The sequence below is a fragment of the Aphelocoma coerulescens genome, assembly GCF_041296385.1.
Source record: "Aphelocoma coerulescens isolate FSJ_1873_10779 chromosome W unlocalized genomic scaffold, UR_Acoe_1.0 ChrW_unloc_scaf_5, whole genome shotgun sequence".
Lineage (NCBI taxonomy): Eukaryota > Metazoa > Chordata > Aves > Passeriformes > Corvidae > Aphelocoma > Aphelocoma coerulescens.
The window spans coordinates 245,585-261,388 of record NW_027184084.1 but is presented as its reverse complement, the minus strand read 5'-3'; the positions used below and the strand labels follow the sequence as shown (position 1 = coordinate 261,388).

General features: G+C 37.9%; 1 protein-coding gene across 4 annotated transcripts in view; it reads right to left on the bottom strand.

Moving 5' to 3' along the window:
* Positions 1-1,383: 1,383 nt before the first annotated feature.
* The window catches only part of LOC138102912 (protein fem-1 homolog C-like), a 44,310-nt gene continuing 29,889 nt past the window's right edge, over positions 1,384-15,804 (bottom strand). For all 4 annotated transcript variants that reach the window (XM_069000706.1, XM_069000703.1, XM_069000705.1 and 1 more), the window contains one exon: positions 1,384-6,339. In XM_069000706.1, coding sequence (XP_068856807.1) covers positions 5,033-6,339 — 1,307 coding nt within the window. In that variant the 3' untranslated portion in view covers positions 1,384-5,032. The remainder of the gene's footprint in view (positions 6,340-15,804) is intronic.

The window sequence follows — 15,804 nt, the reverse complement described above, 5'->3', positions numbered from 1 at the left end:
TGGCAGCAGGGGCCACGTGGCCAGCAGCAGAAACATGGCGAGCGATTCCCCAACACGGAACTTAGACAAGATCAACCTCTTGGCGCTGCGAGATGCTGCAAAAATCTTTGAACTTGTGAAATTTGTTGACAATGATACCTATGAGCAGCAATTTTTCTTTTAGTCGGAGAAAGAGGAGGAAGTGAGAACATGTGGAGAAAGACAACATAGCAGCACCAAGGTCAGTGAAAAGAAAGAGGGGAAGGAGGTGCTCCAAATGTCGGAGTCGAAATTCTTCTGCAAGCCGTGATGAGGACTATGGTGAAACAAACTGTCCCCCTGTAATCCATGAAGTCCACAGGGAGTGCAGAAATCCACTTGTGGCCCGTGGAAAAGATGCCCACGCCGGAGCGAGTGGAGGCCAGAAAAAGCTGTAATCCGGTGGGAGACCCGAAGAGAGAGAGGGCCCCTGCTTCCAGAGATAGAGAAGGAGGGCTCTTGCTTCCAAACTAGAGCAGCCTATCCTTAAAAGACAGCACCCTGTGGACCAGTGACCCACGTCACAGCAGTTCTGGGAAAACTGTTTTACTTGTGGGAGGGACTCACAGCATAGCAGAAAAAAAAAAAAAACTTCTCTCCCTGAGTGAACTGAAAAAGTTCTCAAGTAATGAAGTGACCAACCCCATCCCCCATGCCCTGTCTCCCTGCGCTGTTGGTGGGAAGGAGGGAGGGGCTGGAAGGAAAAAGGTGTTTTAAAGGCTTATTTTACTTCTCGTTATCCTCCTCTGACTCTGTTAATAATAAATTTACTTTAAATTTGAGCCTATTTTGCCCTTATAATGTTTTCTCCCAATCCTTAACTCACGAGCCCTTCATTTTTTTCTCCTCCTCTGCTCAGCTATAGCAGGAGAGTGAGTGAACAGTTTTCGTGGGTGCCTGGCGTTTTAACCAGTGTCAAACCATGACACATAGGCATAGTTTAGATAGTCCATCAGACACTTCCAGACTAAATATCTATCATCATCTGCAACTACAGAGAGCTGAATAATTATGTAATTCCAATTCTTTGTTTCCTAATTAAGAGAATCTATACTTGATTCAGTAAGTCATCTATGTAACAATTATTTTGCCATGAAAGCTCTGTACTAGTTTTCCTCATCCAGTGCCTCAGCTTGATGCTGTTTGTTACCAATTAAGAATCAATCTAAATAAAATCTGAAATGACGTGTACACTGCCTTTTAAATATGACTACTGTGTGTAACTATAACAATCTCAAAATTCTTATGCTGATGTTCTACAGAACAGAAGACTTTTGAAGACCTCTTTAATAAGAATCTTAACATAATTCTCTCATCCTGGAAGTATTTTTTTGTCTTTTTACATAATGGAAGCAATAGGTCAGAGACTTCAAAAGCTATTAAATAAAATTGTGCAACTTTCTTGGGAAAGTGTCTATTGCTTATTTATTACAAGATCTTGCTAGTTTTATTTATGCTATAAACAAACACAACTATGTTTTAACAGAGTTAATAGCATGCCCAAATGCATTTTCTAGAAAAACTGTGAAAGTCTCTTGCATCCTCTAGTTTAAGCCTTTTCCTTACTACTGCCCATCATCAGAATTCAAAGGTTTGGTTGGAGGATAGTAAGAGAATGAAACACTATAGTATGTTTAAGGCATAATAATTAACAAGAAGATCAAAGCCTAAATCTGTAGCATTCACATTTAACTATTCATACTTAAACGAAAAAGAGGTCCAGCAACCAGTATTACAGTAACCCTGAAGAAAACAGATATATGGACTCAGACAGGTGTTATCCAGAGCATATTTTTAATGTAATCTGCATTTAGAGCCTAAAAAGAGTAAGAGTAGAGAAATATATTTGTTATTCCTTTTTTTTTACATTATTATTTAAGCTAATTTTAAAAAGAAAATGCAGTATTTCAATACATGGAATTGATATATTTAGAGTTTATAATTCAAATATTTCAATCACATGGAATTTCTCTGCACAGGAAGTCTGTGATATAATGGAATACAAAGAGTTAGTTAAAACCAAATAAACAATAACTTTTCATTCTGCTCACTGAGGGTTCAACAGTTCATCCTCATGATATGCATCCTCATGCTATGTCATCCTCATAGCAAAGAGATTTGAACAATGTAAAATAAACTATATTTAAGTCTAGCATGTCTCCATCACATTCCTCAAAGTTACTTTGAAGCATTAAATACCACTTCATTGTAGTCACAGAACACAGAAATTAGTGTTAAGTCTTTGTACTCACATTTGTCAATATTTGAGAGTATAAAAGACATTCCACTCTATAATTCAAAGAACAAGGAAGCTGTTTCCAGAGTAGTCATATCCTGTCACTATTAACTAGCAGTTGATGTAAAACTGAGAAGAGGCATATGTCTTTCCTATTAAGGTTTTTATTCTTTCTTAATACCTCAGTAAGAATTTTGCTATAGCATTCCATTCCTTCTATAAGATAGTGCTTTATAAAAGTGAAAGGAGTTTAATTTCAAACAGTTTCAAAAAAGTTGGTAAAAGAGAAATTTTGGTATTTAGGTAATATATAAAAATACCTCCTATCCAAGGACTGTTGCAGAGTATGCATGGAAAAAATAACCACACTATTGCCTTGCATTTTAAAAAGTGCTTTCTACCATGTGCTTAACAATCAGAACCTTGGAGATACTACAGACAGCTGGAATCATGTTACTGACATAAGCAATATAAAAATAGGAATATAATTTTAGAATTTGACAAGAACAGCTTTTTCATTTTTTCTTTTTTACCTCAGTAATTTTCATCTTCCTGGCTGAAGTATTTCAGTGGAAGTCCAGGAAGAGTGCTTTGAGTATTTATTAAAAAAAAAATCCAATTTCAGAAGTTTCAACAAGCAAGGGGGTATCAATATCCTTGTCTTTAAAAATGCATACCTGCAAATTATTTAATCAATTTTTATATCTATTTCACCCCCACAGAGCATACAATTTTTTTCCTTAATGTTCTCAATATCTTTATGGGTTGACAACTTGGGTGCAATGTAGTTTAATCATTACAAATCAGAAAAAAATCAGCCAATTTAATACAAGTTTACTGCTGCAGATTTGCAAGAGAAACAAATAGGATTTTCTTATACACAGAATTTCATACAATATAGGTATACCATGGGACAAACACATGAAAGTGGTTTAAAAATAAGAGTTTGAAAGTGGCAATATACAAACAGCATTACTTTCAACATATCTTTGTTTAAAAGTATTACAATATTTTCCCCAAGAATGGCTAAACTTGGCTCCACACTGAATACTAAGAGAAAACCCAAAACAGCCAAGAAGCGAGGATGAACTTTTTAATATATACTCTTTTATACTCTCAATACATTCTTCATCAACTTAAATCACAAAACGAAAAATACTCCAACAACAAATTTTAAAAAACCCTCCTAAATAATTTTTCTTTTTATCTACTTAATTTGACTTTTAAATATCTCTATCACAAATAAAAGCTTTAATCAACTTGTTGAGTTTCTGGAGCAAGAAACCTATTTACTGCCCATCACTGAAATGAAACACCAAGTCAACAATCTTCAATATGCTGGAATATTAAATTTGCAGGTAAACTGTATTCTACTCAACACAAATTAATTTCACTTAGATATTTGCAGGGCTAATGTGCCATAACAAATTCTACTATTGATCAACAGTAAAGTGCTGAATTATATTAAATACCTGAATCTTGCTCTCCTTTATGAAATTCTTTTATAGATTCTTATCAAGTCAAAAGAGCCCTTTCTGTTGTAAAAGTTAAGCTATTATGCAAATATTATAAAAATAGGTAAGTTTAATTAGGAACTATATATACATACAACAATCTGCTTTTTCTTAAGTACAGCTGACATAATAAGAGATAGAAAAAACATGCATTTAAAAGATATTTAAAATTAAGAAGAGGAGACACTGCTATAGAATTTCTATTACTCTGCCATACGGCCATTTACTATGTTATAATGATACTGGTGATGCCTATATTTCTGGACTGATAAGCATCACACCACCAATGTGCTTTAGTTTCTTTTGTAGCCAAAGAAGTTGATTTGCAAATTTAAACTATGGCATACACTCTAATGAGAAATAGATGAAATGTATAATTAAGTTTCTGGTTCAACTTTGAACAAGCTTTACATCTAGTCACATAACCAACACAAGCAAGACATTAGTGTAAAAGGGAAGCTGTCAGTTGCACATGATGAGTACTCGTTCCCTAACTGCATGATGTGAGAGAACAATTATCAGATTAAAAGTTCAAGTGGATTAACATGAGAACAAGAGATATTTTCTTCTCCCAAACTTAGCTTACTTCCAGAGGATCAACAAGAAAGTAATATCAGTTACAGCTAGAATAAAAAAGTTAAACCCCAGTTCAGAAAGATGATATGTAGGTCCAAAATTTGTAATGCTATGAAGGCAGCATTGTCAAAAAGAGCTCCAAACAAAACTGCAAATCAAAATGGGCATTTAAGTTGAAATTGGCCAACTGCTGCATAGAATTGTTCACCACAGTCACATTTAAGTCAGTGCATAGAGAAGATTAAAAGCACTTATGGTAGTTGTAAATGTTAACAAGTCCATAGAAAAAGAACAGAGTAAAAGTAGAAATGCTCAAGCAAAACCAAAAAAGATGACCCTCCAACTGTATAAAATCCACACAACAGCTGTAGTAAAAAGAAATCAGTGGAAAATACCCAACTCAGTCCTAAACACCTGAGAGGAAAAAAAGACTGGCATAGACGAGCTTATGGCAAACAATTTTAAGAGTCTAAATATAGCACTATATTTCTAAATAATCCACAAAATATAATGTATGGGATATTCAAATATTGGTTAACCAACTCTGCAGATGCAATTCTAACATCGCTTTAGAAAATGAGAGCAAGATGGAGCAAACTAAAGGAATGCTGATATATTGCAACAGTGCACAAGAAAAACATTGTCACCAAGTCATGCTTCAACAACAGCACTCTGTGACTGCACACTATTATCTATGGAGCAAAACAAATTTCTCTAGCTTTTCAGGTATGTGCCCTGCATAGCATATGTTATGATTCACTATAACACGAGCAGCAAGACATTGCAATGTAGTATAGTTTATAGGATGGATTAAGTTTTTTGCTATTTTCTTCTCATCCAGTAGATCACTAGCAGTTTGTTTATGCAAGTTTGTGGCATCAAAGTGTGAACCTGACTTGATAAGAAAATTCATTATGCCTGGATGGTTGTTCAGTGCAGCAATATGTAAAGGACTGTTGTTATCAGAGTCTCTGACATTTATATTAGCACCACATTCCACCAGGATAGCAGTAACTTGTAGAGAGGGGAATTTACAAACTGGGTAGTGACCCACACATGTAGTATTCTTGTCAACAGCAAGGTGAAGTGGACTGAAGTTATTCTTCCCTCTAGGCTGAAGCTTAAGAAACTTATAAATAGTCTGTTTCTTAAAATGCTCCTGTTCTGAGGTGCAAGGTACTTTTTCCAACAAACAAATGAAATGCAAAATGATAGAAAGTGCTTTGTTCAGCTGTATTGGATCAGAAGGGCACTGGATTTGTTTCATGGCCCGCTCTATTTCAAGTACGCTTTTGCATAGTATACCCATTAGATCATCAAATGTGACAGTAGTGCCTAGCAGGCCTTTTGCCCTGTCCTGCAGCATGAAGGAGAAGAGTTCAGCAAATGATAGCAAACTGCTGGCTGTCATAGGGCTCAGTGGATCTAGATTGCTCTGCTGCATGTCCAAAGCATATTTCCATAAGTTGATGCATCGTTTAAAGTTTCCAGAGTCTGCATAGACAGCACCTCTGTATCTAATATAGTAGGATGTATCTGGATGAGAAGGACCAAGAATACGTTCTCTAATTAATAGTGCTTGCATTCTCATCTCATCAGGATCTGCAATAAGATTTTCTAGCTCTTCTGAGCTGTTTACCTCTTTAGCATAATCATAGGCCATAATTAGTGTTTGCGGCACAGGTTTCTTCAGGATACTAATCCTATCGTATCTCATTTCCATAGCTCGCTTCCAGTATTTCAAAGCACCAAGCAGATCTCTCTTTTTGTCCACAAATGTTGCTCCTAGAAGTTCCAGAGCATTTATACATTCTATCTTACTTGTCTGTTCATGTTGGGTCAGGAAGTCCACAATATTTGTGTGGCCTGTCACACTGGCTGACAGAAGAGGAGTCATTCCATAGCCATCCTTTTCCATCTTAGCACAATACTTGAGAAGCATCTTCATGATCTCTAAACTTCCAGATTCTGCACAGTCATGTAATGCAGTGTTTCCTAGCAAAAGAAGAAAAACAATTACATTAATCATAATCAACTTATTAGTCCAGATATCACCACACTAATAGGTTAAAAAAATCTGTTTTGACATCTACAAACTATGAAAGGCTTAAATGACAAGTTAAAAACATTCAAGATCTGATTAAAACATCAAGGCTGCCACACAGTTATACAAACCAAAATGCTTGACATTATTACCCAAAAGAAATAAACAGATTTTAAGGACATGTCTCATTATTCAAAACTTAAACCAGAATTCTCTACCACATGAGAAATTTTGTATCTGCTTTCAAGTATAAAACAGAAACCTAAGCTTGCCATCTTAAGTGGTTATATTTTCCTGTCTTCCCTTTTCAAATTTTCTTCATCCCTATCTCCATCCACAATAAAAAAAAAATCTGTATAAAAATTAAAGCTGTTCTAACTCAACATTGGCCTTGCTCACCTCTATACTGTACCTCTTCCTCTCTATTTCATCCAAAGCCTTTAATTAAAGCGTTCCAAGGTAATAATTGTACATAAAGGCAAATACAGCTCATCACAACAGGCCCTTCATATCAGCTGGGGCCTCAGGGATTGCCAGAATATTCTGAGGGACCGACTTATTTTGTCAAGCCTATGTATACACACAGACAAACTATTTCTAGTACTTTATTAGGTCTTTATTCTGAAGTCCCACATAAACCCCTCCTCTGCTCAGGATTCCCAAAAGCTAAAAAAAACCAAACCCAAGCCCCTAAACCCAAACAATGCCTTCAGCACACAACATGCAGTCATTTGTCTTATAAGTCTTATCATTTACATTAAGATTATTCCTCATGAAGAGAACATGCAATATCATGCTAAAAGTATTCAGGTGGCACTCACACTATGTGGTGAAATTTCCAGCAAGCACTAATGCCAACTGACTGAAAAACATTTGTAGCAAACTAAAAAGAAAACATTGGACACCACAGTTAAATATCAAACTACTATGCTTCAAGTAGAAGAAAGTTTTGCTTAAGACCATACATGAATAGTTCACTGGGGGAGACAGGAAGATGGACAACCAATAACTCTCTCCATCCTCCCCAACATAATAAAGCCTCTTGGGGGGTTTATTGCCTTTAAAATGACACAATTTACACCTAGCTTCTTTTTCATATATACTACAGATTCAGGCATACCAACTTTTCATCCTCCCACTACATTAACATGAAAATAATTAACAGCACACCCATGTAAGAATCCCACCCTCCCACTCCTGAATTAAAATGTCTTATACTACTAGCCTTGCAAATTCTGGTTTACTGGCTATCAGACCATCAGTATCTGTTATATCATCAGCAAGTTTCCACATCCTCAAGTCAGAGAACCTTTTTCCAAGGATTCTGTACATTCATAGTAATCTGATTTGGCTTTTAAAAAGTTCAGAAAGTTTCGTAAACTTTCTCATTTGCATTTTTGGCAGGCTTTTTTCTATGACAACAAGACACTGATTTGCAGTGGCCTTTTCTTTGGATTTTTAGATCTATAAACAGAACTGAAGTAGGTAGGGAAAGAAATCAATAGGGTTGAAATCTTCAGCTGATGTTTGGGAAAAGTGCATTTTGTAGGTATACAGTCTCCTAATTTCAATGATTTAGCTTAGACTTACCTTAGTGCATTTTCTTAATGTACTCCCCCCCCCCGGCTGTTATCTCTAGAATGTGCAGTTTATTCTTTACATTAGAGTGTGTAGCCAGTAAAACTCAAATTAGTTCCTGAAGTGTGCCTGAGATTTGTCTAAAAAGCTGAACAGGGCATCAAAATAAACTGAAAAGCCAAGGAAGACACTCCACACAAAGCAGCACCCAAAATTATCTGTTAGATCAATACTCATGTGTTAGAAGCTTAGCGAGACGAGGAGCTCAGGCCCCCGGCGGGGGGAGAGAGTGAAGCAAGCCAGCCAATATGGTTGATAGAGCAAACTCCGCAAAACTCCGTTTATTAGCAGTCCAAAGGCACTTATATAGTATACCAGCTTGTTAACTCCTAAGTGGCTTAAAGCTTATCAAAACACATCTCTATTTCTACATAATTGGACTTACATTGGCAAGCTTCCATAAAGAAGTCAGTGTCTATCTCCCTCGTTCACTCCCGGATAGTACAGCTGGACCATCTCAGGACTCCCTCTTTTGTTTCCCAGCCCTGCTTGTTATTTTTCACACAGGGACTTTCCCATGGAAAGTTTTCTCACACACAAGCCTAAAACTTCCAGGCCTATTGCTTGCACAGTTCTTTTATTGATCCCAATAATTCTATTTCCCAACAAATTCCCCGTTTTTCTTTTGTGCAAGCAATACTTGATGGGTCACAGATGTAGTGACTTTGTATATTATCTATTGCAAGCATCGGGAGGCAAGGTGAACACACTGTTATTAACAGTATTGCTAGTTCTACAGTAATCAAATGCTACACAAATAAAACTAGTTATGATTTTAAACCTAATGACTTTAACCATCCCTCTAAGTTGAGACCGTCTTCTTTTTTTCTATAATTATGTAGTTAATTGATGTAACTCACTTATCTATTAGTGAAGTGGGAAAAAGTGGTTAGAAAGACTTAAACAGCACAAACCTTGGAACCTTTCACAGCCGTGGCTGTGGGCTAATAGCAGAAAATCAATGGCTACTTAACTTTATAATATTATATGTCTAACACTAATAACACACACACTTAACTTATTAAGCATTTGCAAGGTTATATTAAACTTATTCCTCTCCCAGCAAGCAAGTTTAAGCAAAATAGCATAAGCCCTGTTTGCTAAAACACCAGGTAAAAACATAAATGCATAACTAATTGCTAAATTGACTGCTTTCACTTGATCTAAATGGGCAGGCAGCTGATTGAAAATGCCTGCTAAGGCTCTTGTTTCAAGACATTCAAAAAACAATTTTTCACTTTACTTCTGTGTTTGGTGTTATACTCAAAAAATTTTTGCAATATACCCAAAAATTTATGCAATTATTTTTCTTAGTTTTGTCTTTGGAAAGGGTTCCCCGACACCCACCACAAGTCACTAGCAACCACCTAAGGCAGCTGTTACATTCGCCCCAGAGTCTCACTATTTCTCCTGCTACGGAGAGTGGTGGATCTGGCAAGTCCTCAGCTCCTTCACTCAGCCACGTCTCAGCCTCTCTCAAGGCTCCTCGGGACAGGTCTCAAAGTCCCAGCTGTTGAAGCAGTGGCATCACGTTCCTCAGGGGCTGATGCTGACTGTGCTGTCTCGTTTCGGGGTCCTGTAGCATGGCACCACTTTGCTGGGCACCTCTCTGGTCAGTGATGTAGCAATGACTTGTCCCTGTTGTTGCAGGACATTCTGCAGTGTTGTAGTCTACGTTCGTTCCCAGAGCAGGAACTGTGAAGGGGTTAACAACAACTGTATGATGCTGATGTAATACTTTTGAACACAGGACATCTGCTGTAAAGACAGACTAGAAAATGCTTTGTGTAGATAAGTTAGCAAGCTTTTTGATTACTTTTTGTATTGTTTGTTGGTACTTCTCTTTCTTTTGGGGCTGTTTTCGGGCTGCCCCGGCCGGCTTTGGCTCTGCAGGAGATGAAACCGTAGAAGCCGCACTGCTGCCGGCCGTTTCGCTGTTCGGCGTGGGGGGGTTACCCTCCGCCGCTTTTGGCCGGACTTTAGGACCTCTTCGTTGCTCTGCTGCTTTCGGCAAGACGGCAGGACTGCCTGTATCTCCTCGGCCTGCCTGCGCCCCGCCCCCTGGATCTGGTGTCTCTGCTTCCGCGTTCACAGCCATTTCTCCCTCAGCCGTTGGAGAGTCAACATCCGGCTCTGCCGAGTTTAGCAGCTCCTGCAGTGAGCGGACGTGTGCCGCCACGTTTTTAATCGGTTTTCTCGCGGCTAGCCCGAAGGACCGTGCTACCCCGGACTCCGCCGCGGTCTCTGGCCGCCGCTCTGTAAGTCCCGCGTCTGTTTCTTTCCCGGAGCTGCTACAGCCAGCACTGCTGCTCTCTAAAATCTCTATGGCAGCCTCGGCAACTGTCTTTTCTGTTTTTACTTCTGCGAGAGTGCTAGTTACTGCTCTCCAGGTGAATTTGAGAGCTCTTGTTTCTGTAGCTTTCATTTTAAACGATCTTGGATCAGCTAGTTCCTTATTAAGGTATACTTAATTCCCTGCTTTTCTAAAAAGTGTAAAAGTAAACCAAAGGCCACCTCCGTTTCCGTAACCGCGTCTCCACCGCAAACTGCGTACCACACCGCAAAATGTGTACCAAACCGCACTAACTGTATCTTCCCATAAGCTGCATCTTTTCCGCACTGTGTCTTGCCACAACCCGTGTCTTTCCACAAAGCCGCGTCTTACCGCTGTCCCTGCTGTCAGGGTCTTGCAGCCTTCAGGTTTAGCCTTTGTCAGCCAAACGGCGAATCCCTGATGTCAGGTCGGTCCAGGCTGGTGTCGGGCGAGCTGCCGACCCTTTTACGCTCGCCAGCGCTGCTCCGGCACCGCAGTAGGCTCCCGCCGGGTCAAGAGGAACAAAGTGCCAGTCCCAGTCCAAATTCCGAGCTCCGTGTTCGAGTCCCGTGTTTGGTGTTCCAAGTTCCGTGTTCCAAGTTCGGGCACCAGATGTCAGAAGCTTAGTGAGACGAGGAGCCCGGGCCCCCGACAGGGGGGGAGAGATGCAGGCCAGCCAATATGGTTGATAGAGCAAACTCCGCAAAACTCAGTTTATTAGCAGTCCAAAGGCACTTATATAGTATACCAGCTTGTTAACTCCTAAGTGGCTTAAAGCTTATCAAAACACATCTCTATTTCTACATACTTGGACTTACATTGGCAAGCTTCCATAAAGAAGTCAGTGTCTATCTCCCTCGTTCACTCCCGGATAGTACAGCTGGACCATCTCAAGACTCCCTCTTTTGTTTCCCAGCCCTGCTTGTTATCTTTCACACAGGGACTTTCCCATGGAAAGTTCTCACACACAAGCCTAAAACTTCCAGGCCTATTGCTTGCACAGTTCTTTTATTGATCCCAATAATTCTATTTCCCAACACTCATGAAACTAAAACCAGGTCTTAAAAGGAAGTGAATTTCAGTCTCAAATACCTTAGGCAATCTTTGTCACTAATGGGGAATTAAATCAGTGACAGGAGCTTGATCAATACAGAGGTCTGGTCACACTAAAGTTTCTAGGGAGACCAACAAAATCTCCAATCATGGGAACAGATATTTTTCCAAATTTAGGTGCATTAAAAGTTTGGTTGGTCAACTGCAGTTTATTAACTAAAATTCCTTCTTTTTTATTACGTAAAACTGTTCATACCTCCAGATTGACAAGCATGAGATCTTTAAATTCCTAAGATGAAAAGAGAACAAAAGCAGACAAATACACGTAACTAGCTTGCCAATACACAGACATGTTGGAACCCTGGGTTAAGAGAATTTAGGTTTCTGGGATATAATAATATATATATAACAATATGGAGGGTTTTGGGTGTGGATTTGTTCTTCTTCTTTTCTCCTTCTTCTTCACAAATCTGGCTGTTCTGATATTGAGTCAAAAAACCCGCACTGCGGGTCATGAATATATAGTTATTGGATTATAAATAAAAACATATTACTTAGCATTTCATAATTGGTTGAGTTGGACTTTAAATGGCCTTGGAAGTTAGAACTCGGGGCCATTTTCCACCTTGTTACCTAAGAGGCACATCCCGTGCAGCTGTGCTATAGATAAGAAAATAATAAACACCAATTAGAAGAAAAGTCTGGCATCTCCTGCGTTTCAATCCGAACTCTGAGTAAAAGAACTCGTGATTCAGAGACAAAACGAAAACAGAGAAAATTAACACAGACATGATATAAAAGTCATCTTGTTGTGCTGGAAAAAGCCTAGTAAAAACTGTCCTGGTTTGGTCAAATTTAGAAATACATCCTCTGAGAGAAGGCACAACCACCCCTCCCCCACCAGGTTCAGGAAAAATAAATTTTCCTCAAAGGAAAGTGAAAAAGATAAAAACTATTTATTTAACAAACACACAGGAAAAGGATAATAATGCTAAATAATAAAACCCCTCGCCCTGCTGAGAGAAACCTGGGAAAATTTCAGAGTCCTTCCATAGATCTCTCTCTCCCCCTCCTTGGAGCTGGGACAGGGTGGTGGGCCCACCTCCAGGGCCAAGGCCTCAGTGGAAAGTTCTCCCGATGTATTCTGATGTTGAAACCGTCCAGCAGAGAGAAAAGGAAAAAAACACAGTCCCAGGAAAAACAAAAGTTCAACTCTCCGAAGGAAAAAGAGCTGAGGAAAAAACTGCTGAAAGCTGGCTGGAAAGAAAAGCAAGCTGGGTGCTTCCCTTCCTCCTGCTCTCCTTCTGACGCGGCTGGGAAAAAAAGTCTCTATCTCTGTGTGACCTTGAACAAGCTGCAAACTGCTTTGAAAAAGTTTTGCTCAGTTTTTCCTTCCCCCTCTCAGGCTCAGTTTAAAGGCATAGAAAGGCACAAAAATTAATTTCTGGGCATAGGGCAGCGATATGGGATACATATCATAAAGTCACCCCAAGACAAAACTTAACTATAGTTGTCAACCCAGAAGCAAATACTGACTGGCTCCTCAGACCATCTGCACTTCTGAAACATTTACTGATAAAGCCAAAACCAGATCCATCTGGGTGTAGGCTAAGCCACCAGTTACTGTAGCCAGTTTAGGGTATATTCAAGTCCATGCTACCTCACTCACAGCAGAGCTCTGAAACACTAGAAAGGTCTTTTGGAGGCTGGCAATTCCAATGCCAATCTAGACATGGCCTGGGATGAAAAAGATTTTTTTACCAATACATGTCAGAATGCTGTGTTAGCTAGGCAAATTTAACATTTAAATTTCAAAATATTCATATACATATTTTAAGTTGTATTTGAGGTGTTAGGTGATTTTAAAAAAATACAACCTCACAAAAATGTTTTATTGCAGACCATATTGTACTTGTTGAAATATTATAGTCATCCTTAGGTCACAACTATTTCATCTTTACATACTGTCATTCACAATCCTTTATTTCTACCTTCAAGTCAAGATTTTTAAGATATTAAAAGTCATAACAAATGCATATTACAGACAAACATATCAAAATGCACTAGTACCACCAAAGTTCTTACAATTATTTAACTATTGATATACATATTGCTATATTTGACAATAGGATCAACGGCAACTATTCGTATTACACATTGTGGGCCCATAACCACATAATTATGCCCTTTACACTACCTTATCAGTTACCAGAAATGTATGCCGTGACACACCAATAGCGCAAAAATTCATACAAATTAAGCTTAGCCAGTGCCTACATAATTCAAGAACAAACCAACAATTTATATGGCATTAATTCACAATGAAGCTATGCATAACACATGGAAATATTCCTAAATCACCAAGGATTTTTAATATTCTATCCATCTGGATCTCCTTAATTAAGAGACTTGTTTTTTCTTACTATCATAATTATTTACTGAAAAAGTGGTTACTGAAAACATATCAGGAATAGGGTATTTTCTAGCTACTTATATTGTAGTAGGCCTTGGAGACCACAATTATTTCAAGCAATGCACAAAAAATTAAATGAAAGTGATCACGACTAATTTTTAGTGGCTGCACTTCAGTTTGACTGGATGGAACAGCAGCAGGAAGGAAATATAAGAATACAAACTTCAAAAAACCAAAAGTGGACATGGACAGATAGACGGGTATAGAATTGCCAAATTAAAAGAAACAAACACCCACACTCACACATAACCCAACCTTAAGAATTGACAAGAATTCCAGACATCTACCTAGTAATTATCAAGTGTTAAATTTGAGGAAGAATTTGAGAGGACATGGCAGTTAGCCTTGATATCTAACTCAAGGTCTATGTTCCACAATTTACCCATTTCAAAAATACTGTATCATCTATAGTGACAGGGATAAACAGTGCCTGAACATATCTATGCAATTCTTCAGCTAAGTCAATCCAATTTTTGTACCAATTCCTTTAGTAAAAATTAAAATCAACATTATATCTACTGCTGTATTAAAGAGGAGATAGTTTCATGTTTCTTTCTAGCCCTACTTTAACAGGGATAATATGAACATTGAACAAATGCTTGGTGTATCACAGAACTAATTCCCCAACTATCCAGTCTTGCAACAAAAAAACAACCAACCAAAACAAAAAAAAAAAAACCCAAACCAAACAAACCAACCAACCACCCACCAAAAAAAACCCAAAACTCAACAGGCAGCTCATCAAGGGAGGTGTGTCTAATGAGGTTGTGTCAGAAGGTAATTATTCCCAAATTAGGCTGATAGCTTGTGACATGGGGAGGAAACTGATTTGGCTTGATTTGCAACCAGTATTAACTACATCTACTTACTAAAACTTGCAAAATGCTTAATCAAATTTCTCATAACCAAAACTTTTTAAATAAAAAAGACTATTTTAAAAATATGATAGCAATGCAGTATCAAACTAAAGATCTCTTACTGAAAATACACACTCAGCTGCTGAGCTTTACACACTGGTCAATCCTTCAAATTAAATCTTTTTATCTTCATATGTTTAAAATAAACTGAATGTATATTTTTGCAGCCTCATAGGTGAAATTAATCACCTTCAGAAAATGAAATTATTCATAAAACATCTATTTTTTTTTCTAAGCAGGGCACTTGAAGGAAATGTCCTCTAGTAGGTTTATTGACTTTTGAAGAAAAAATTATTGATACGTACATACATACAAACGTAGGCAATGCAAAAGAAAACTGTTTTACATGTCTATACTCAGTATACTTGACAAAAGAAAATTAAAGGTCTGTCTTCCTTTTAAAAATAAAGTAAAAATTGCAAAGAACTATTAACCTCAACAAGTTGTTCCATGTTCTGTAATGGAATAACTGTTTCCTTGGTCATAAAAGTACTTAATGATAACTCATATTATCAAGATTAATAATACTAAGTGGCAGTAATGTATAAAATGTTCTGAATTGTTGAATTTCAACAGGAACTATTTTTTGCATCTGAAATATGCTTCCTCGAGCTTCAGGAATAGAAGTGAATTGCTAAACTTACAGTTGCAATTTTTAAATTCAAAAATAGAATACTCATCTGAAAGCCTACATGAGAAGTGAAAACAGCTCATTTCTAAACAGATGATTCTGGCACACTGATGTCATGTGCCTTTTTTTTTTTTTTTTAAGCTTCCTATGTCCATACAAGTTCAATTCTAAAGAGGAAAATTTTATTTAATGAAAAAGACCCATCTTTCCATTTATGCACATCATCTCACTTTCAGTGAGGTTGGTTTTACTCTTTTATTGCAGGCTACTTGTACTTCTTATCTCATGTAATAGCTTAGTAGTGCTGATCAACTCTTCCCTACTTTCTTGAATTGCAAACAGCTAGTCAGAATGAGAAATAGCTTCAAACGTTAAGTGAATTCCAGAAAC